Source organism: Ostrinia furnacalis, unplaced genomic scaffold (genome assembly GCF_004193835.3).
Source record: "Ostrinia furnacalis isolate ACB-3 unplaced genomic scaffold, ASM419383v2 OfSCF1001, whole genome shotgun sequence".
Classification (NCBI taxonomy): domain Eukaryota; kingdom Metazoa; phylum Arthropoda; class Insecta; order Lepidoptera; family Crambidae; genus Ostrinia; species Ostrinia furnacalis.
In genome coordinates this window covers 126946-152138 of record NW_021131240.1, presented here as the reverse complement: position 1 = coordinate 152138, position 25193 = coordinate 126946, and the positions used below count along the sequence as shown (strand labels likewise).

The 25193-nt window shown below is 36.2% G+C and overlaps 1 protein-coding gene across 1 annotated transcript in view; it reads right to left on the bottom strand.

Annotated features, from left to right (window-relative positions):
- NGR-A24 (neuropeptide receptor A24) overlaps positions 1-25193 on the bottom strand; it is a 135491-nt gene that overhangs the window by 12967 nt on the left and 97331 nt on the right. Inside the window, exons 2-6 of the mRNA XM_028301841.1 lie at positions 16753-16898; positions 13375-13528; positions 11461-11635; positions 10135-10290; positions 1169-1228 (exon numbers count right to left, since the gene is read on the bottom strand). Coding sequence (XP_028157642.1) covers positions 1169-1228; positions 10135-10290; positions 11461-11635; positions 13375-13528; positions 16753-16881 — 674 coding nt within the window. The 5' untranslated portion in view covers positions 16882-16898. The remainder of the gene's footprint in view (positions 1-1168; positions 1229-10134; positions 10291-11460; positions 11636-13374; positions 13529-16752; positions 16899-25193) is intronic.

The window sequence follows — 25193 nt, the reverse complement described above, 5'->3', positions numbered from 1 at the left end:
CACTGCAGACCCACGATACCCCTGGCGATACCCCTGGTGGTATCGTGGGTCTCGTTAAAGAACTACACTTCAGACCCACGATACCCCTGGGAGTAAAGTTGGCAAACGAGGACCGGCGCGGGCGCGGCGGGCGGGGAGGGGGGGGCACATCGCGCGCACAGTGTTGTGGAATACCTCTATGAATTCTAAAATGATTTCATTGAACATGCAATAAAATTTATATCGTTAAAAATAAAAATAAATTAACAACAATTCATACCTACGTACGTACTCGTATAATGAATAATTAGTATCAGGTAAAGTACCAGGGCAACATAACCATAAAGGAGCTATTTTGTGATACATATTTATTTCTCGGGTCAACCAAGAAGAATTTAATAATAGCTGCTATAAGGTTATGTTATCCTGGTACCTTTTATTTACCGTAGTAAATTCCTTTTTTCCCCATTGCTCAACTAGACTGCTCAACTGCGCAACTGTTCAACTGACTGGTTATATTTCCCATACAAACTGCTCTACTGGAGAAGTTTTGTAAAGTTAAAAAAAAACTTTATTTTGACTTCATAAAATTAAAATATAGCCTAAAATTTACAAAAAAAATTATTTACATAATTTTTTTTATAAATTATTGATAATCAAGATCGCTTTTTTTTCTCAAGAGCAAACTACTCATTTAAATCATTGTCACACAACGTGGTAGATGAAATTACCTTTTTATCACATCAGATAACATAGATTAAAGTACCAGGACAAAAATAAATAATTATAGTCAAAGTGTTAATTTATAAGTGCTATTAATAAATAATTTATTCATTGTATGTAGGTATGAATTGTTGTTATTTTATTTTTATTTTTAACGATATAAATTTTATTATTGCATGTTCAATGAAATCAATTTAGAATTCATAGAGGTACCTATTCCACAACACTGTGCGCGCGATGTGCCCCCCCTCCCCGCCCGCCGCGCCCGCGCCGGTCCTCGTTTGCCAACTTTACTCCCAGGGGTATCGTGGGTCTGAAGTGTAGTTCTTTAACGAGACCCACGATACCACCAGGGGTATCGCCAGGGGTATCGTGGGTCTGAAGTGTAGTTCTTTAACGAGACCCACGATACCACCAGGGGTATCGCCAGGGGTATCGTGGGTCTGCAGTGTTTAAAACAACTTACACATATTCGAGGTTGGACCTAGTGGTGATACCGTCCGGCCACTCTCCGAAGCACACGCGCCTGCAAACAATACACATTGCTGTATAAAGTGAAAAAGAGAAAGGAAGAAAAAACGAAAGAAACGTTTATTGCTATGGACATCACACAAGGACATAAAAGGTAAATAAAAAAAAGATAGAGGTAACACATAAAACATAATAAAATGAAAGAGAAAGTGAACTGAGCAGTGCCACCCTGTCGCAACAGCGATGCTCATCGCAATGGCACCCCACTCAGCATAGCATAGCAAGTACCTATTTGAAATTATATTGTATCACAATGTATTTTACTGCTTTGTTTGTAGGAGTTGTGGGTACTAATTTTAATCCTACTTTTGATACTTTCGTTTCTTCTCAGCACTTGCCATATTATGTTTGTCTCGAAGCACTGGTAGGGTCCAAAAGACAAGGAGACATGTAGAATGCCCCTTGAAGGGCTACCTTTCTACTAAAAATACTGGTCAAAATTGAATAAATACTTTTGATTTGATTTAATGTGTGTTCCTTTTGTGCAAATAAACATTTTATCTATCAAAACATAAAGTCACTTTACACGCGTTGAGACGACCGTTCGGAGATTTCCCCCGGGATTAACCTGTTGCTTTAAAAGAACGCCAAATCTGAATGAATTTAGACAACAATAAAGTAGTGAAGATAGAGCCCGGAATATTTTAGTACGAATTTACGTCTTTATAATATTAGAAACAATAATTTACTTAGTTTTTTATTTTAGATCAAGGAGTTTGAATACAAATACTACTGTATAGATGACCCACGCTGAACTGTCCCACCAAACTCAATGACAGGGGGGCGCTACCATCGTTCAACTATATGGTTTCCAACATGGCAAAAATCAGAACCAGCGATCCGGTATTGACGGTGGCGCCCCACTGTCAATGTCATGCATAGGACAACAGTTCAGTATTTTGGAACTATATTAAATTTCATCATCATTGTCAATATGACAGCGGAATGTTTTCCTCAATGAGTTCCAAATTATCGCTATTATAGCCTGACCAGTGGGTCTAGACAAAGTGCAAATTATAATCGCAAACTGGTCGAAAAGTGGTCGAAAAGCCCCTTTTTTGTATGGAGTTTTGACGGATTCGATTTTCGATTCGATCAAAAAGTGCGTTTTGTCTAGGGGGGCAGGAACANGGCTGTTCATTCTCTCTACAAAAGCATTTTATGCTGGCAGGTCGCTAATAAAACAATCCAGAAAAAATAAATTCGAAATTGGAATGCAATCAATTTTCAAAAAAAAAAAATTATAGCTTTAATAATAATTTTATCACGGGCCAGCTATAAGCGTAAATCCTGGCATGCAATAAAAAAAAGTTTTACGCGCTCCCTCGGGCGCAATACGCAGGAGATCCAATCGACCGACTGCACACACCGTTCGAAATCCGAATGAACACGATCGCGTTTTGTTTATACCGATTTCGATTGGGAGCCAATTTTTGAAACAAAATACATCGGATCTTTTTTTTTTCGGGACAAATGACTGGCGATTCCAAATCCTATGACCTGTAGTATTACCGTGGACCTGATTTGGGATAAAAAAGTAAAAAACAAGTTAGCTATTGGCTCTTGTTACCTCGTCTTGCCTAGAAATGCTTTTTTGTCTATTAAGAGCCAAAAAACTTAAGTAACTTTACCATACTCGTGCAGACATTGTATTTAGTATTTAATAAAAATTCTGGTAATAAAATTTAGTTTGAAAGTTTCATTGGACTTTTTATTTTTATTCTTTCATATTGTCCTAAACGAAGTGACTTTTCGTTCTCTATAGCTAGCTAGTATCAACATGAAAAAAACTACGATGAATATTATGACTTCGGGCATCGACAATTATGATTATTATTATGACTTATAGCACTTATTACGGAATGTTATTCTAAGTGTGAACCCGTGAACAAAATTACACTAGTTTCTCGAGTGTTTGGCTTAGTTTGTCTCAAGTATGACATCTTGGTTGTAACGAAGTAACTTACTTGTAAAACTATTTCTGATATTCGGGGCTCAGAGGTACCTACTAACGCGGAGTGCTAATGAGTTGAAGGGCACTTTGCTTTGTAATTAAGCTTAGTTAAGTTTACTTGTTCACCTGTGGTTGTTAGGAACTACGTTTGAAGGTACGCTGACCTTCAGCTGTATAAATAAAGCTAATCCAGCTAAGAACTTAAATAATTACATCCAAAACAAACCAATAACTAACTATCTTTAGTGGTTATTATGATAGCTGGAACACGTCTGCTTCTCTTAAGACCTTCTAACTTTGGATCGGCTTTTCAAAGAAAATTGCGTCTAAATTAAAAGATGTTGCCGAATTTAAACCCAATTAAAAGTTAGAATTAAATATTCAGCTGACGAGGCAACGTTGTCAATTATGTTGCGTATTTTGATTCTGCAGGTGACTTACTGCATAAAAAGTTTTTGTAATCAAAAAATTTAATTTTTCTTGAAGTTCATTAATGCTTTGTAATGAACTTTATGCAGAATGTCCCAAAATTACCACGTTACAGTGAGGTAGGTGGGTCTAAATTATATCGAGCAAGCCTACATTAGGCTTGTCCATAGAAAAGTTTCACAAGTTGTGTGTGATCTCATAATTATTATGACCAATTTTTAGTTCGTAATTATTAATAATTTTAGTTTAAAATATGACTGATATTCGTTATTTTAAAGAAATTACTTCATAAAATTTATTAAAGCTATAAAATTTTTGGGACATCCTGTATAAGTGTGTGAATTATACTTTCTGTAATCTGAATGTCACATGAATGTGCTGTGTAATGTGTTGTGATGCAAACACACTGTCGAGCTCTATTAGCCCTGAAACGTACCATGCAAAGACCTCTAGCTGGGCCGAGGATTGTAATGTCAGCCAAGAGCATGGAAAAACATGAAATACGTTCATCTGCTTACACTTTATTACAATTATTTTGTAATAGTTACCAAAAAGTGAAAAATAAATTATTTTACATTACAGCTTTTAAAGGGTAAATGTTAGAAGGACTACCTATATCTAAAACAGATAGTAGGTCTACACAGGCAACAGGCACGTTTAATATTAATTTACAAGTAAGTACCCAATTAATCGAATGTACCTACTACTACTATTTCTATTTATTTATATTAACCGGCAGACAGTGGTGACTGAGTTTGTTGCGGCGCTTCTTCTCAGCACTTGCCAAATGTTGGTCTCGAAGCGCTGGTAGGGTAAAAAGATTATGAGACATGTAGAGGCTCCTTAAGAGCAAAATGACGATTTGTAAGAACTATTTATTAGTCCAAACAATAAAGAAATTTTGACTTTTGACTTTTGACTTTTAAGTGCTCATTTTCGTGTTTCATAATAGGTTGCTTAGAAGATTTCAAAGGCCTACCTTTTAATAAAACTGAAGATACTCATCTGATATTTACTATTTAATAGTCTATACAAATAAAAATAAATAAAATCAAAATCAAAAATCAAAATCAAAAATATTTATTCAGTTTAGACCACAAGTGGCACTTATGAACGTCAATAGAAAATAATAAAAAAAAGAAATTTTGACTTTGATTTTGATAAATGTTTATGATACCAAATTGTGGATAGCTTGCCGAAAAAAAATACTCTACAACTACACTCGCGAGCAAAAGTATGGAATCTCCCCATTCGTTTTGAGTAGTCTTTGTAGCTAAACGACTATGAAGATTAAATTATAAATGGTACCAGTTTAAAGGATACATTACAAACTTTAACTTGATACCATAGATGCATAGATAGTCATTGAGTTCTTAAGTGTGCCTACCATGAGTTTACGTTAGGTGTGCTCGCTAGCGACTGCGTAAAAAAATGACATTTAAATGTATGACATATTGTGCAGCGCCCCTAGTGGCTACTTTCAAGAAATAAAATCTTCATAGAATTTTTTGACGTATTCGCTAGCGAGCTCACCTAACGTAAACTCATGGTAAGCACACAGATCGTTGGAAACAAAACTCAAGAGGGTAATTCCACAATTTTGCTCGTAAGTATATTATCCTAAGATAAGATTTCTCACAAGAGTAGCCTAACGACCAGTGTACCTACCATGAGTTTACGTTAGGTGTGCTCGCTAGCGAAAACGTCAAAAATCTCTATGGAGATTTTGTTTCTTGAAAGTAGCCGCTAGGGGCGTTGCACAATATGTCATACAATTAGGTGTCATTTTTTTACGCAGTCGCTAGCGAGCACACGTAACGTAAACTCATGGTAAGCACACAGAAATGTTATGGATATCCGTAACCGTAACCGAAACTTTCGGAGATCCGGAATAAAAAAATATCCGAAACCGTAACCGTAACCGATTCAAAAGTTTCGGATGTATGCAGTTTCAACTGTTTTTTGTATAGCATTATATCGATACCTCTGGGCTCAAAGGTCGTAAAGGACAAAATACCGAAAATGAGTTATTTATACAGTTTTACTCAGAATTTAATTCTCTATCGATCTGTATATTTAGTTTGTCGAAATTCTCAAAAAAAGTGCCTTTACGACCCATCATTTTTGATAAGCTAAACAGAAATCATCGTGAAAATTGGGACGTAAATACCATTTGATTTTTTCGTACAGTTACCATGGTAGTAAAGAACAAGTAAACACAATTTTTTGGGCGTATAATGTTNAATAAAATAAATTCTACTAGCTCGATTGATGGTTTCATTTAATTTATTTAAATCAGGTTACCTATAGTAATATTTTTTCATTAATTTATGAAAATATCAAATTAGCCCGTAATCCTGAATCCTGATACATAAAGTTAGCCTATTAATTTAACACAAGTACGACTGTACTCAGTGTTGCACTATCAAATGCAATTGACGCGCCTCTATGCCAGGGTTTTTATGTTCCTGGTCAGGCTATAAACTAATAAATACACTTTTTTTCCTTGGCTTTCGCATATTTCATTTAGATCTAAAAAAAATTAAGCTCTAAAAGTTAGTTTAGTTAGAATAACTAACGTACAAAACCGTATTCAGATGAAACTGAACGAATCCAAAAAATGTTCGGCTGTTCCTTAGATTAATAAAACCTAGATAGATAGTCAGTGCACGAAAGGTGAGGCAGATTTTAGTAAGCCAGAATGGCTTACTCGTAAACGTCACATGAACTGTCAAAGTGAAAAATTGGTAAATACGTCCGACGACTTTTAATTAATTAAGACGGTTTGTGCTGTGAAAGGGTGTCTAAATACATCAGAAAAACTAAAGAAAGTGACCAGTGTTACATTTCATAAGTAAGTACTACGATTCGACGCGTATTTTGCTTGAATTTGGCTTTCAAAAATTAAATACGGGAATGATACCAGTAACAAGAAAATTTATTTCCCAATTGTTCGCCGTACAAATCATGTTTTTATGATGTTTTTGATGATTTCACAAAAATTTTAAAAATTAAGAAGCTAGATTTGTTAAAGTATTATGAGAAAAAAAAGTCACCTTACTGTAGTACCTTGAGGTGTAGTTATTTTCTATGCACAAATCACACAAATGCTACACTTATCAATTGTTTTTAATGATTTCCTAGTAATTTTGACTAACGCCCTTGGTCAAACCACTTTTACTGTAGGTACTAACAATTATAATAAATAAGTATAGTTTCTAAAGTTATTTGGATCAGCTAATATTCTTCTTCTTCTTTTCGTGTCGACAACAAACCAACACAGTGTCAGCCCAAAACTCCGCCACAAGAGTGGCGTTGTCAGTAGCACTCATCAAATCCTCCTGAGTGCAGTTGCTTGGGCACTCAGGGCATGACATTAGGTGCCTCATCGACTGGGGAACAAAACCGCACCTGCACTCCATGTTCAAGCCATCCAAGAATCCCCACCTGGCCAGATTGTCCTTACTACGGCCAACCTGCGTCCGAAGTCTATTTAAAGCTAATATTAATCTAGTAGGAAAAATATTTGCACAACATGGGAAAATATAGTGTCAGTTGAGACTAAATCTACTAAGAACCGTGAATGCACTTTTTTTTCGAAGTTATATTTTATATTAAAAATAATAATTGGCTTTTAAAAACTGTATTATTACTCCTACAGTAAAGTAAGTGGATGTACTTTACTGGAATGAAAGCTTCCTACTTGTAATATTACTTACCTAACCTTTCTACTTTTATATCAAGTAAAATGACATAATTTTTAGCTAGTATGAATAATAACGTAATGTTTAATCTATTTAGAATTAAGAATAATTTATAGTTTGGTTTTCGCTTGTCCTTAATAATTCTATCCGATCTGCATTATCATAAGGTCAACTGGTTGACAGACTGCCCTATGGAATTAAGTTCGCCATTTGTAGTTTTTCGAAACAATGATAATGATTAAATAAAATTAAATTGGATTCGGCTTTTCGTATATAGTACACATTTATTAAGTTTCTTATTAAAGCGTCATAATATTTATTTTCTAAATTCGCTCGTATATCGGAAATGGTATCTTCTAGTTCGAAGATGTCAAAACTTCTGCTTAAATAGTTCCATAAATTGTGTGCATTAAATTATGAAGCTACGGAAAATCATTTTATTTTATTTAAAAGACCATAATTCATTAACAATGTGTAAAGAAATGGTATATTACATATCAAATAGCATAAAACATTAAATATTTAAGCTAAATTATCAATTTACCCTTGCATAATACCTTACCTGGGTGTTCCGTTACGACCTATGAACANGGCGAGGGTTTTTATGTTCCTGGTCAGGCTATAGCTAGTATCAACATGAAAAAAACTACGATGAATATTATGACTTCGGGCATCGACAATTATGATTATTATTATGACTTATAGCACTTATTACGGAATGTTATTCTAAGTGTGAACTCGTGAACAAAATTACACTAGTTTCTCGAGTGTTTGGCTTAGTTTGTCTCAAGTATGTCATCTTGGTTGTAACGAAGTAACTTACTTGTAAAACTATTTCTGATATTCGGGGCTCAGAGGTACTAACGCGGAGTGTTAATGAGTTGAAGGGCACTTTGCTTTGTAATTAAGCTTAGTTAAGTTTACTTCTTCACCTGTGGTTGTTAGGAACTACGTTTGAAGGTACGCTGACCTCCAGCTGTATAAATAAAGCTAATCCAGTTAAGAACTTAGATAATTATATCCAAAACAAACCAATAACTAACTATCTTTAGTGGTTATTATGATAGCTGGAACACGTCTGCTTCTCTTAAGACCTTCTAACTTTTTAGCGGCTTTTCAAAGAAAATTGCGTCTAAATTAAAAGATGTTGCCGAATTTAAACCCAATTAAAAGTTAGAATTAAGTATTCAGCTGACGAGGCAACGATGTCAATTATGTTGCGTATTTTGATTCTGCTGGTGACTTACTGCATAAAAAGTTTTTGTAATCAAAAATTTTAATTTTTCTTGAAGTTCATTAATGCTTTGTAATGAACTATATGCAGAATGTCCCAAAATTACCACGCTACAGTGAGGTAGGTGGGTCTAAATTGTATCGAGCAAGCCTACATTAGGCTTGTCCATAGAAAAGTTTCACAAGTTGTGAGTGATCTCATAATTATTATGACCAATTTTTAGTTCGTAATTATTAATAATTTTAGTTTAAAATATGACTGATATTAGTTATTTTAAAGAAATTACTTCATAAACTTTTCCGATGCGTCTTAGGCCCAGCTAAGTCAGTGTGACATGCTAATTTTGGGACACCCTGTATAAGTGTGTGAATTAGACCTACTGTAGTCTGAATGTGCGTGCATGCTTGTGTTGTGACGCAAACACACCGTCAAGCTCTATTAGCTCTGAAACGTCCCATGCAAATACCTCTACTTAGGCCGAGGATAGTAATGTCAGCCAAGAGTATGGAAAAACATGAAATACGTTCATCTGCTTACACATTATTACAATTATTTTGTAATAGTTACCAAAAAGTGAAAAATAAATTATTTTACATTACAGCTTTTAAAGGGTAAATGTTAGAAGGACTACCTAAAACAGATAGTAGGTCTACACAGGCAACAGGCACGTTTAATATTAATTTTCAAGTAAGTACCCAATTAAGTGCTCATTTTCGTGTTTCATAATTTGGTTGCTTAGGAGATTTCAAAGGCCTACCTTTTAATAAAACTGAAGATACTCATCTGATATTTACTATTTAATAGTCAAAACAAATAAAAATAAATAAAGAAATTTTGACTTTGACTTTGATAACTGTTTATGATACCAAATTGTGGATAGCTTGCCGATAAAAAATAGACTCTACAACTACACTCGCGAGCAAAAGTATGGAATCATCCCATTCGTTTTGAGTAGTCTTTGTAGCTAAACGACTATGAAGATTAAATTATAAATGGTACCAGTTTAAAGGTTACATTACAAACTTTAACTTGATACCATAGATGCTTAGATAGTCATTGAGTTCTTCAGATCGTTGGAAACAAAACTCAAGAGGGTAATTCCATAATTTTGCTCGTAAGTATATTATCCTAAGATACACACAAGAGTAGCGTAACGACCAGTAATGTTATGGATATCCGTAACCGTAACCGAAACTTTCGGATATCCAAAATAAAAAAATATCCGAAACCGTAACCGAAACCGGTTCAAAAGTTTCGGATGTAGGCAGTTTAAATTGTTTTTTGTATAGCATTATATGTAAGCATAACAGCCTGATTTACTTTTATAATGCCATCTAATATCAATTTTTACTTTTTTATTACTACTTTTTATTCGATATGAAGTGTCCGGCCATGAATGAACCGTGTTGGACAATTATTGCAAATTGTATAAATTCTAAAGTACAGATATCCGTAACCGTAACCGAAACCGGTATAATATTATTCCTATATCCGTAACCGTATCCATAACCGAAACTACATATCCATAACATCCCTATAACGACCACATAACAATAACATTAACGCTACACGCTACATACCTCGCACTGCCGTCGGGTAACACGTCCGTGTCTGTGGTGAAGTAGATTAGGTTCGGACTGCTGATCACAGACGAGCCTGCCCAGATGGCGGCAGCAATCCCAAGAGTGGCCCGCTTGCCCAACCGTGGTCTTAGTGGGCTCATTATGGCCACGTACCTGTCGATAATTGAAAAAACCGTTAAGAATGAGGAAATATTTGGCATTTTGTTTATTGGATGAGAGTGATCACTGGAATCTCTATTTCAAATACTTGGTTGGCTTAATAAGTATGTATAAATATAAACGTAAGCGGGCAAAGCCACCGGCAAAAGCTAGTATGATATTTCTAAAAGAGGAAATCTAGGTACTTTATTTATACTCGTAACTATGGGCGGGTTAATGAATAAGAACCTCTTTATTTAACCAGATAATAATGAGATTAAAATCTCTAAAGGAGTAAAAGGTCGAATTTATTTTTGGACGGAGCGTGAAAAGAGGATTTTCCGTTAAAAACTAACTTTATTGAAGTCCCAGAATCTCCGGCCGAAACGGTTTGTGATTTATGATGTTATCAGTTAAGATTAAACCTTTTCATTTCACTCACCATCAATTATTCATAACAAATGGCGAATGATTTAGTTAGAAGATTTGCAGAAAATCAGTGCCTTTAAAGAATGTATTTTTTAATAATAAATACAGTGATAACCACAGGTCTATCAAAATCTGAACAACATGCGCTCTGTATACATTCGATCTTTTGTTCTCTTTGCCCAAGTAGCTTGGGAGTTACTGCAAAATTTCATGAATATTTTTTGTATAACAAAAAATTCCGTATTTGATGCTAATGGTGAGTGAACGCTTAGGACAATGTCATCAACTTTGTGATACCATTTCAGTGCTCGCCAGCTGGTGCCACTATTTTAGCCACTAACAAGCGAAAGGTGAGTTTACAAATGGCACTAAATGGTACTTAGCCTAAGGCTGAGTTTCACCAACTTACTATAACCGTTCAATATAACAATAATCGGTGTTTTTTTTNTTTTTTGTATGGAGTTTGGCAGATTTTCGACGTTGGTTATAGTTAAAGTAAGATGGTGCAACCCAGCCTTAATGTAATTATTTTTATTCTTAGCCTTAATTAAAAAATAATTAGTACGAGTCATCGTCTCCACTATTACTGGAGAAAAGCCGCCCCCAAAGTTTTCCACAACGACCGGTCTCCTACTGTCCGCATCCCGTGACCCTCAGATCGTCGGTCCACCGATTAGGAGGCCTGCCTACACTACGTTTTCTGTTCTACGAACTTTAAATTATTATGATGCCTTACCTATTTAATTTCGAACTAACCTGTCTATACTAATAGCCATGAGTGTGAACACCGAAGCCGATATGCTGAGCACCGCTATGAACTGGCAGAACTTGCAGTAGAAGTGGCCGAAGGGCCAGTCGGAGTTGAGCATGTAGGTGAAGTTGAAGGTCACGTTCAAGGTCGACACCATCGCGTCTGCCACCGACAGGTTCACTGAAAAAGGAATAAGGTTAACCTTGCCTTCGAATGTAGGGTTGCCAGAGGGCAATTTAACTAAAAAAAGTACTAAAAATTAGTGCTGTGCATTAAAATATTTAAAAATAGACCAAAATACACATCGTTACAAATGGAATAACACAAGTGTAACGGTAGCTATCAGAGAGTGGATTATTAAAAAATATTGGGTTTAATTTAGAAAATAATTTAATAATATAAATTTATTCAACCAGGAATCAAAATTGGGACAAACTGTGGTCAAGGTGATCAAATCACTACGGGATCTGGCGCTCGAGTAACATAAATTTGGCAATAAAATAAGCAATGGTGGTTCTTTCTTTTCGTGTGGCCTGATAACCCTGGTCATCACATTTTACTAGCAGCCATCTAACTTAGTTAATTAATAATGTTGGAACAATATGTTTGGATTCCTTTATTAGGTACCCTTAGCTACGAGGAAAATAGATAAATAAGTCTAGTGTTATTTTATTACTTCCCAGAACACTAAAATTGTTTAGTACCTTTTTGCATAGCAACTGTTTCGAGAAATTATTTTTGTCTTATGCTTACTCATTGTGGATTTTATTAAACAAACTTATAATTTCAATCTCTTCTTCATCTTTGCCTAGCCATTTCCCATAATTTGGTGTCGTCTCTCCTCGTTTTTCGTTGTTTGTCCTGGGTTGTCGAAATATTTGTTTGGGAAAGCTCAATTTCAATCCAATTAAGTTTATATTAAAATCAGAAAGCATCTTGTTTCTTTGTTTTTATTAAGAAAATGTTGGCAGCCCTAGAATAATATCGTTTCCCGAGTCTCAGATGCTTTCAATGACAGCGGTGGGCAAGTTTTTTCTTCATTGCACCCTTTGTTTTTGTCTTTATTGACAGATTAGATGTATTGCCGAGATAAAACTGGATAAAACAGAGCACCAAAGTTAAATATTACTTTGGAGTTAGAACCTTGGTTTTAGTGAATGTAAAAGGAAAACTCACGCAGCTCGCTGCGTAGAAAATTGTTTTAACATCACTACTGTATAAAACATTACATTATAGTTAGGATTCAGGCGGAATTCCGTTTATTTTGCTAGTAATAGCCTTGTTATCTGGGGGTAAGAACAAAGGCATAAAATGCCTACTCTAGGAGACAAATGACATAATTTTCCAGATGAGAAAACTGTAGGACCGTACACGTGGTATGGTTCTGTTTTCTACGTAAAGGGTGTTTTAGGTTTTTGTTATTATTGATGACAACATTCCATGTTTTATTATTTCGTTAGATAGTACATTTGTAACTGTGATAAGGGTCGAAAATAGAGGTAATAATTCATGTACCTATCGTCGTTAACATTGCCGATTGACAGCGCACGTATGAATACGAAAGTGAGCAAAAAATGAATATGTAAATATGTCCATCAAGGATAGATTGTGTTTTAGCTTAGCATCAAGGTACTTCCAAAGTCGATTTTGTAACAAACACTAGCTGGGCTCGTGACTTCGTACGCGTGAAAATCGTTTTAGGAAATTCTCGTTTTTGCAAGCATTTTTATATATTTTCAAGGCTAGAGTGAAAAAGCACTTTCAGGGCAGATATGCAGTCTAGTGCATCTCAATTAACATCAGGTGCGATTGCAGTCAAAAACCTGCTTTGTTCTACATTAAAAATTACTACGTTCCTATCAACAAACAAACTGTTAAGGAAAGGCACCTTTATAATATTAGTATAGAAGTATAGATACCCAAGAAATAATTGGTGACACTCCTCATCCGTTTATTGGCCAGCACTATCCAAATGACGACGAGGTTTCCCACGGTGGCCACCACCACCATGCCGGCGAAGAGCACCGTCCACAACACCTGCCTCCACCATGGCAGGATGAAGGATTGGTAGCCCTAGAACGAAAACTAGTTTTAAAAATAATTCATCAAAATACAACATGTAAAAGTGGTGGTATAATAGGTTGTATGATAAGATAAGATAAGATAAGAAAAACTTTATTTGACACAAAAAAGGAAAAAAATAAAAAACAGAACAAAGGGACATATTTTTGTGCCAAAAAGGTGCCCGCTCAGCATTAGCGGCGTATGAGCAAGTTATCACGAGGTGTTCAAATTAAAATTAAAATTCAAATACTTTATTCAGTGCATAGGCCCTTTCTAGGGCACTTATACACGTCCCAAATATAGCTTGCCCTACCACCTCTTCGGGACAACATATGGGCTGGTGCGGAAGAAACTCATTCAATCAGTATGATCAACCAACCATCAAATAGCGTCTTTCTTCCATCGTCCAAAGTCGTATTCTCGCTTTCTTTGGCCAAAGCACACGTGGAGGCAACACTTCTATTGAACGACTAGTCGTGCAGGGGAAGGTGGAAGGCACAAGAGCAAGCGACAGGTCGCCCATGAGCTGGACCGATCAGGTCAAAACCACACTCAATGGTCCACTCCACGAGTGTACAACAAAGGCTGCAGTGCGAGAGGAATGGCGACGGATTGTGAAGCTTGCCACCATATTGTCGATGATACTGAATAAACATTTCTTCTTTCTTTCTTTCAAAACCAGATGTGACCACCATGACCATTCTGCGAAGAGTGTGGCTGGTAGGGCCCAAAAGATAAGGAGACATGTAAAGTGCCCCATAAGGGCTTTTTCTTTTTTTTATTATTTTCTATTGACGTTCATAAGTGCCACTTGTGGTCTAAACTGAACAAATATTTTTTGATTTTGAAAGAAAAAGAAGACCAACCTATAAATCCTTAACGTGAATCTGGTAATATAACTGCAATATCCAAATATAGGTACTATGAGTATTTCCACTACTTTTGCGGGTTTAACGGTTGGGGGTTGGTCTATTTGCGGCCGGATTTAAATTAAATAGTAAGTAAATCTATTTTATGAACGTGATTTCAAAGCAATTCCAAACGGATACATCAATGAACCGTAAGCAATTTAAATACAAATAGTTTGCTAGTCCGCAAACATTTCATTTTAGGTAAGTAGATTTGCCGGTCTAGATATTTTCAATCTCGGGCGGGCCGCTATTTGTCACTAAGGGAAGAATCCTGTACCCATAAATCAGCCATAAGTCTCATTATCATTAATTATAATGATTAATTCCACGTCGAGTGGCCAACTTCGAGCCTATTTCATAGCCGCAGACGAATTTGGATCGGATAAATTTAAACCTCAGTCTATTAATATAGGTAGTACCTACCTACTTCTTCTGGTTACATAATGGACGTAACATTTTAAGATAAACAAAATTAGCAAGAGCAATAGGTNCAATAGGTATGATCTATGTTCAGCAGTGGACGTCCTTGGTTGAAATGATGAAAAAAAAAAAAAAAAAAGGAGGTACCTTAATGGCATGACCCATTTAACTTAAAATAACTACAATATGCTAACTTTACTCCGTCATCCTTTACATAATGTAAACCAGTTCTCCATTGGAGACCACGTCTCGAAAAATGTATCTAATGTATTATCATCAAGTAGCGTGCGGCTCAATTGTTTTGAATTGTAGTACCGAATCTATCAATTGAAACCCGTCGCAGGCGGCTCGGTGCGGATCTCGTGAATCAGACCCTCGTACAGATCAAGCTAATAGGTGCAACAAAAATGCATAGTTTGACGTCTGTACCTACTGGATTTGATCGATTTAAAAATTCAAATTCCTGAACAGTTATTTCTTTGTTCATGTCTGCCAAATGACGTCCACTGCTGGACAAAGGCCTCCCCACAAGGNCAATAGGTGTGATATATGTTCAGCAGTGGACGTCCTTGGTTGAAATGATGAAAAATGAGAAAAAAGGAGGTATCTTAATGGCTTGACCCATTTCACTTAAAATAACTACATGCTAACTTTTCTCCGTAATCCAGTTCTCCATTGGAGACCACGTCTCGAAAAATGTGCAACAAAAATGCATAGTTTGACGTCTGTACCTACTGGACAGCTTGATCGATTTGAAAATCCAAATTCCTGAGCAGTTATTTCTTCGTTCGTGTCAGCCAAATGACGTCCACTGCTGGACAAAGGCCTCCCCCCAAGANCCAAATGACGTCCACTGCTGGACAAAGGCCTCCCCACAAGGAATTTCACAACGACCGGTCCACATCCCGTGACCCTCACCAGATCGTCGGGCCACCTTATATCCACGATAGCTGAACGGTGAAGGGGTCGGAGTGGCCGACTCGAGATCCGAGGAACGCGGGTTCGAATCCCACCGCCGCTTGACTATTGTGGTGAGCCCACTCGTAACACAAGCTTATATAACTTAACACGAAAGTCTAATGGGACTATTATTAGTAATTTGGGCAATACATAACGTCATATCGTCGCCATAACAACAATGTTAACAGCATTGTTGTGTTCCGGCAGTTAGAGGTAAGATAGCCAGTTCCTCCGTGGTTGAGGATTCCGGGTGAAGCTCGCTTCCACCTTCGGCCTGATCATCACTTACCATCAGGAGAGACACAGGCCAAGAGCTTCCTCGTTGTGGATAAAAAAAAAGTTTGTTAGTCGTATACTTACCTCGAAATCAAAAAAAACCTTGTAGCTTTTCACCTATTCTCATTTCGCCGCGATATCAAAATTTCTGAGTAGATTTTCTTATAGTATAATTTTTGATCGCTAATTACAATTGTCTAAAAAATTCATAGTAACTAGGTAGATTTATTTTCCTGCCCGTCTTCACTGTAGTCGCTTTTCACCTTGATAGATATTTGTTTGTAATGCGTTATTACATATCTAAAAATACTTGCTGCTAACTAAATAGGCTATTGACAACATGCTACATCGAAATTTGCTACTGTTGTAAAAATGTATTCAAAATATATGCGGCTTAATATAGGCTATTGATAATACATAATGCTTTATCAAAATTTGCTACTGTTGTAAAAATATGTTAAAAATATATGCTAGTAACAAAATATACTACCGATATTACACGCTACAACAAAAAACGCTATCACGGTGAAATGCGAATAGGTGAAAAGCAACAAGGATTTTTTGATTTCGAGGTATACGATTAACAAACGAAAAAAAAAATACAAATTGCTAATAATCTTTTTAAAATAAAAATACCTAGTGGGGGCCTGCCCACTTATTTCTTACCTGCGTGCTATTCTGGCTGTTATTGAGGTACCTATCGGCGACCTCATCGTAGAACGTGACGTAGTAGTGGTGTTCGTTGTTCGCGGTGGAGAGGTTGGACGCCGCCGTCGGACCCAGCTCGTCCAACATGGTGGCATGGGCGACACCTGCCGACAAATCGAGGAATTAGGAAATGTTTATTTAAATGACAACCAGAAACTTACGGGACTATTCCCATCTCTTGTTCCCACCACTGCAACTCCTGTGTAGCCAGGATCTACAGCTTAATAAGAAAACGCAACCAGTGAAGGTCAAGTTTGTCTCGGGGGAAAGTTAAACTGTCATTGGACCCGCAACGAAATTAATCAGAAGAACATCAGGATTCGAAGTTAAGATTTGAGAAGCTGTGACTGGCTGAGTTGTTGTACGACAACGTAAGATTTTATGTTGCTTTAATTCTTGATTGTATGATGTATTACTACTTTTTTCGTGAAAGCATTTTGTTTCCTGTGTCCTGAAATCCCAATCGCATCTCGTGGAAATAAAATAGCTTTTTTTAAGAAGGTTAGTATAATAATATTTATTATTATTATTTATCATAGAGTCAGGAAAATAGTAGTAAGTATTCTATTTCTAAGGCGAGCTGTAATGTAACTACGTTTGACTCGTACTCGTAGTCGTAGCACATTTGTAGATCAATTCGCTACGTTTCCAGAGTGAGCTACAGCGTAGCGCGACTACGAGCTACGATCGTAGTATAGAAAAAAGTCAAGTATCCGCTACGGCGTTTTTAATACTTTTAAGTATTTTTTTTACCATAAACATTATCCTGCTATATTTATGTAGTTATAATACTAAAGAAATTGTGTATTACACAAACTTTCATCCCCTATTCAAACCGCATACCAATGACACAGTTGGCGACTGTTCAATTTAATTTATTAGTAGAAGCAAATGTTACTGTGTCCATAAAGCGTAGATTATTGCCAATAATAACGGTGATTCAGATCAGTTATCCCTCATTAAGCAACAACTGGCTTATTGACCATCTATTATGTCGTAAAATAGGGTTCCGTATAACTAATTACATAATAAATCTACATCAAAAAACGCTACTTATTGTTAACTTTAATTTTGAACTGGAACACTGAAGTTTTTAAATTATGGGAGGCTGGCAGTAATATCAGCAGCCTTTGAGAGTCGTCTCTAATCTGAGACAATAACGTTTAGCCGCTGGAGTAGTCCCAGTAGACAGCAGTAATATTGCTTTTATACAGGGCTGTCACAGATTTGATACTAGGTTTTGTCACAGAATTACTACGTACAGAAGATCTTCTTCGCGAAGGTATTTAAAAAAATGTATGCTCAATGTCGTTAACAATATGGTGTAAATTAGCTTGTCTCAAGAGTTGAACACCATTTTGTTGACAAATGTCAGTGATCGGTACTTCGGTAAAATGATGTGTGACGTAAGGTGCCAAACTGCGGAAAATGGCGGAGGAAATACTTGAATAAGCTTGAATTATATTTTGTGTTTCTATTATTATTCAGGCAGTTAAAAAATACTGCACAGTATTAATTACACCACCGTTTTTACATATAGTTTATTGTCTTTACAATGCAAATGGGTGAAGAATACGTGCGTGCGTCAATACTCGCTCGTGATTGTCCTGTCGATTAGGTATCTCAGGAGGGGTAGTCGCGCGTGTTTTGTTTTCGATGCAAACTCGCGGAGATAAACAGGCCTGGTTTTGTTGCGGCTTCGCTAAGTGCTGTCTACGTTACGTCTTTTTACGAATAAAAAAATTTTCTTTGCATATAAGCTGCAAGCGTACAATGCGAATAGTCTAGTACGCTACGCTTCTGTCATAACCGTGGACAGTGATGCTAAGGCTTCATGCTTCGAAAACAAAAAAATGATTTAATAAAAAGTTACACACTCGTTGAACAGTAGTTTAAAGCAACATTTCCATACCAGTCACTTTAAACAAGTGTTCTTCAACGAGTGAAAACTTTTATTAGTAAGGAGTTAGACGAGTTTGTGGATGTTTTACTTATTACGTGCTAATTCAATATTTTTTTTTAAATGCGTATACATGTGTATTAAATAAAATATTTAAATAAATCTGTTTTTTGGAAATATCTTTTTTCATGATCGCTCTATGTATTAGGTGGGATTATAATATCCAAGAATAATTTCAGAAATAGCCATAGAATAAGTAGGTTTGCGCCTTTCAGAGATTTTATCGGAAAACTCTTTCTAATAACCTAATAACACAGTGCTGTTATTGTGTTATTAGAAAGAGATTTCCTTCATTACTTCAGTGGAAGGGCTATTCTCGTGCAAAATATGTAGATCATATCGGTGAGGAAACAATTTCGAATTCGTAGCGGTGCCAACCTTGATATTATTAGTTGAGCAATTCAGTGTGCTGGGACCTGTTTGAGTATAAGATTCAGTTGTTATAAGTATAGTTAAATAGTAATTAATTACGTAAAAAGTATTCAGAATAAAATATCCTCTAGAAATGAAAGCATATCAATAAAAATAAGCAATGTTATTATCAATAATTTCTACATTTTGATGTCGTCCTTCGTCTAATATTTTCATAATTGGGAAGTTGAAACCGAATAATAATTGAGCAACCTAACTTTAATCGTTAAAACGTATATTCCCCAAAGAAATAAAGGGCATAATAATTAAGCCATCATCCAATATGGCTGGCTCGCCAATTCAATTTACAAACCATTAATTGATTTCAAAGCAACTACTAATCTAGTTTAATAAACCAATAATTAATCATATAGCTCATGGAAGAGATTGTGTGTTTTGTAAATATTGGTTACTGACCAAATACGACATTGAATTGTTATTTAATATGTTTAATACTGAATTTCAATTTAATATTTTAAACTTTCATGTTTTATTTTTCACTATAAATTATGACTATCAAGAGATTTGGCAACAAAACACTTTATTAAAGGTAAAAAGGATTTACCCTCGACGTTTCAACTCGGTTGCACGAGTCATAGTTAGTCGCCCAGAATTTCAATTGGTTTCAAAAACTAAAGATGAAGTCGGTTTAAAATAAGTGGCTGTGAAGTGAAAAAACGAACGAAGCTCTTTTGGAGGCTTTTCGAAAGCTGTTACTTGAAAAATTGTTAGCATTGCGTTGAATGTACAGGCAGGATCTCTAATCCATTAATTAAGTGGATTATGTCAATAGAGATCGGTATGCGGTATAGTCAACTACATTTTAATTAAAACAGTCCTGTACATGTTGAACTATAGAAGCTACGATAGCTGAACTGTGAAGGTGTGACCGACTTATGAACCGAGGAACGCGGGTTCATCATCATGCCGCTTTAATGAGCCTTATTCCTATTAGGCGCTTTCCTGACCAAACGGGACTATTCCCACCTCTCGTTCCCACCACTGCAANGTCGTACAGGGGTACTACATGGTAAATTAAATCTCGGAGGCGAAAGCAGGATAATTATTATTATAAGTATTATATTTCTAAGGCGAGCTGTAATGTAACTACGTTTGACTCGTACTCGTAGTCGTAGCACATTTGTAGCACTCTACGTTTCCAGAGTGAACTACAGCGTAGCGCGACTACGAGCTACGATCGTAGTATAGAAAGAAGTAATGTATCCGCTACGGCGTTTTTAATACTTTTAAGTATTTTTTTTACCATAAACATTATCCTGCCATATTTATGTAGTTATAATACTAAAGAAATTGTGTATTACACAAACTTTCATCCCCTATTCAAACCGCATACCAATGACACAGTTGGCGACTGTTCAATTTAATTTATTAGTAGAAGCAAATGTCACTGTGTCCATAAAGCGTAGATTATCGCCAGTAATAACGGTGATTTAGATCAGTTATCCCTCATTAAGCAACAACTGGCTTATTAACTATCTATTATGTCGTAAAATAGGGTTCCGTATAACTAATTACATAATAAATCTACATCAAAAAACGGTACTTATTGTTAACTTTAATTTTGGACTGGAACACTGAAGTTTTTAAATTATGGGAGGCTGGCAGTAATATCAGCAGCCTTTGAGAGTCGTCTCTAATCTGAGACAATAACGTTTAGCCGCTGGAGTAGTCCCAGTAGACAGCAGTAATATTGCTTTTATACAGGGCTGTCACAAATTTGATACTAGGTTTTGTTGCGTCTTTTTAAGAATGAAATAAAATTTTATTTGCATTTAAGCTGCAAGCGTACAATGACGAAACGCGTCTAGTACGCTGTGGACAGTGATGCTAAGGCTTCACGCTTCGAAAAAAAATAGAAATTTAATAAAAAGTTACACACTCGTTGAACAGTAGTTTAAAGCAACATTTCCATACCAGTCACTTTAAACAAGTGTTCTTCAACGAGTGAAAACTTTTATTAGTAAGGAGTTAGACGAGTTTGTGGATGTTTTACTTATTACCTGCTAATTCAATATTTTTTTAAATGCGTATACATTTGTGTATTAAATAAAATCTATAAATAAATCTGTTTTTTGGAAATATCTTTTTTCATGATCGCTCTATTAGGTAAGATCATAATAACCAAGAACAATTTCAGAAATAGCCATAGAATAAGTAGGTTTGGCCTTTCAGAGATTTTATCGGAAATCTCTTTCTAATAACCTAATAACAGCACTGAAGGCGATTCTCGTGCAAAATATGTAGATCATATCGGTGAGGAAACAATTTCGAATTCGTAGCGGTGCCAACCTTGATATTGTTAGTCGAGCAATTTAGTGTTTTGGGACCTGTTTCAGTCCAATTGGTATAAGATTCAGTTGTTATAAGTACCTATAGTTAAATGGTAATTACGTAAAAAGTATTCAGAATAAAATATCTTCAAGAAATAAAAGTGGAACTTGGCTTGAGTCGCGCCCGTGGCTAAATGAGCAATGTTATTTTTTGTGTAGTATCAACAATTTGATCATTTTGCTGTCGTCCTTCGTCTAATATTTTCATAATTGGGAAGTTGTAACCGAATAATAATTGAGTAACCTAACTTTAATCGTTAAAACGTATATTCTCCAAAGAAATAAAGGGCATAATTAAGCCATCATCCAATATGGCTGGCTCGCCAATTCAATTTACAAACCATTAGTTGACTTCAAAGCAACTACTAATCTAGTTTAATAAACCAATAATCATATAGCTCATGGAAGAGATTGTGTGTTTTGTAAATATTGATTACTGACTACCAAATACGACATTGAATTGTCATATAGTATGTTTAAAACTGAATTTCAATTTAATATTTAAAACTTTAATGTTTTATTTTTCACTATAAATTATCACTATCAAGAGATTTGGCAACAAAACACTTTTTTGAAGGTAAAAAGGATTTACCCTTGACGTTTCAACTCGGTTGCACGAGTCATAGTCGCCCAGAATTTCAATTTGTTTCAAAAACTGAAGATGAAGTCGGTATAAAATAAGTGGCTGTGTAGTGAAAAAGCGAACGAAGCTCTTTTGGAGGCTTTTCGAAAGCTGTTACGTCATTAGCATTGCGTTGAATGTATAGGCAGGATCTCTATTAATCCATTAAGTGGATTATGTCAATAGAGATCGATATGCGGTATAGTCAACTACATTTGAATTAAAACAGTCCTGTACATGTTGAACTATAGAAGCTACGATAGCTGAACTGTGAAGGTGTGACCGACTTTTGAACCGAGGAACGCGGGTTCGAATCCCGCCGCTTTAATGAGACCAGGTAATCAAGGGAGCGGTGTTTACCACCCACTCATCATAATCATCATTTCAGCCATAGGACGTCCACTTCTGAACATAGGCCTCCCCCAATGATTTCTACAATGGCCGGTTGGTGGCGGCCTGCATCCAGCGCTTTCCTGCTACCTTTATGAGGTCGTCGGTCCACCTTGTGTGTTGGCGTCCTACGCTACGCTTTCCGGTACGTGGCCTCCACTCCAGTACCTACTTTGCTGCCCCATCGGCCGTCAGTAGTGCGCACTTACGTACTATGTACCAACATCCTATAGTAAGGCCAACTAGCAGCGATACAAAAGGTCGATTCGACTGTCGAACTGACAATCTATTCTGTCTCTTCCCACACAAGGTATTTGTCGTAATGTCTCGTTCTCCCGCCAAAATATGTCAAAGTAAAACCCCTGCTATTCCAAATGACCATGACATTGGGTTTGTTTACATTTCGTGTCGCTTCTCGTTGGCCGTACTTTAGTAAATATTAATCTATATTAATATTTTCCGCGTCTAGCTGGTGGCATATTTCGGACCCCGACTGTGTGATCGGGAAGCCGAACGGTAATGAAATAGCGGGGCGTGCTGATGTGCACGTTGCCCAAACATCGGTGGCTTTGCTCGGTTCACTTGTTTCACAACGTTTTGACCGCGGCAAATTAGTGACAACGTGGTGTACGAGTATACTCGTATGTAGCGGTGGGAATTGCCTAGGGAAAATTTAGTTAAGCAAGCATGTTAATAGCAAAAAAAAATTATTTTTTATTTATTTTATGAAAGAAGAGTTTGTATGGGGCGTGACCGTTCACGCCCCATACAAAAAAAACCCAGACCCGACAGAAACGAGACATACCTCAATTTTTTTGTCATGTCTTAATTAGTTAAATTATATATTTTTTATATTCGAAATCTATGTATAACACCAAAATATTACCCTTTGTTTTTGTTCAGGCCAGTTCAGGCGTTATACAAAAACTAATACAAAATGCCTATTTATCACCAAAATTGGTAAATGTATGTACCTAAATGTCTATTACAGCTGATATGGAATGTATCTAAGTGACCTGGAGATACAGCCGGATTATACAGGGTGGAAACGATAAGTGATCTCACTCGATTATTTCTAAACTATACAAGATATCGAAAAACTAGTTACTGATTCTGAAAGTGCTTCACGAGCTCTTTCAAATGGTACCAATAATAGGTTACAGATTATGGAAGCTGGTAACATTGAATTTTTGGATTTTGTAACTTCTCGTTTCCACCCTGTATAATCCGGCTGTATCTCCAGGTCACCTAGATACATTCCATAGCAGCTGTAATAGACATTTAGGTACATACATTTACTAATTTTGGTGATAAATAGGCATTTTGTATTAGTTTTTCTATAACGCCTGAACTGGCCTGAACAAAAACAAAGGGTAATATTTTGGTGTTATACATAGATTTCAAATATAAAAAATATATAATTTAACTAATTAAGACATGACAAAAAAACTGAGGTATGTCTCGTTTCTGTCGGGCCTGGGTCACAGATGACCGTTCTTCTTTATCTAAATATATTCTATCCTACTAATATCCTACTAATACTATAAAGGCGAAAGTTTGGATGTCTGGATGTCATGATTTCTGGATGTCTGGATGTTTGTTACTCTTTCACGCAAAAACTACTGAATGGATTTTGTTGATACTTTACAATATTATTGTTTATAACCCAGATTAACATATAGGCTATAATTTATGACGATATGTGACAAATAAATTTCAATAAATAAATAAGACGTGTCTAAATAGCGCCATCTATCGTCATTGGTTAAAATCTCTTTGCTCTATGGGACAAACTACTGTTTTTGACGTTCGTAAATATTCATGCGGTCAAATGCCATCTATCACCATGATATAATCTTACGGGGGTAAAACGAGGTCCACGCGTACGCAGTCGCGGGCGGTCGCTAGTATAACTTAAAGGTGACTGACTGACTGATTGACCTAGTGATCTATCAACGCAAAGCCCAATTCACTGGACGGATCGGGCTGAAATTTGGCATGCAGGTAGTTGTTATGACTTAGGCATCCGCTAAGATGTTACGAAACTCCACCCCTAAGGGGGTAAAATGGGATTCACGCGCACGAAGTCGCGGGCGGCCGCTAGTTAATATTTAATAAAGCTGCTTATGACTTCCAAAGTGCCAACGAGTACTCCAAAAATAATCCATGAATGTTCCCCTTTAGCTCAATATAAATTTTAATCTAAGCATCGTTTCTGTTCACAAATGAAAAGCCATGTTCCAAAAAAACAAAAACTTTATTATCTTTTTGGTGAAAACAAAAGCCATAAAAATAAGGACCCAGCTGTATCGAATCTCTAGTTAATCGCGGACGCTCGCGCCGGTCTCGTCTAGTCGTTATCCATTGCGTGACCCAATCAGTCCAATTTAAAAATATCTTTGTTTTTTTGGCGCCCAATTCAAAGATCCACTTGGAAAGATGACGCTATTTTTAGAGGTTTCATGCGGTTTGTAATTAACAAATCAATTTGTAGTAAGTAGCTGTTGACATCAGTGTGCTTACCATGAGTTTACGTTAGGTGTGCTCGCTAGCGAATACGTCAAAAAATTCTATGAAGATTTTATTTCTTGAAAGTAGCCACTAGGGGCGCTGCACAATATGTCATACATTATAATGTCATTTTTTTACGCAGTCGCTAGCGAGC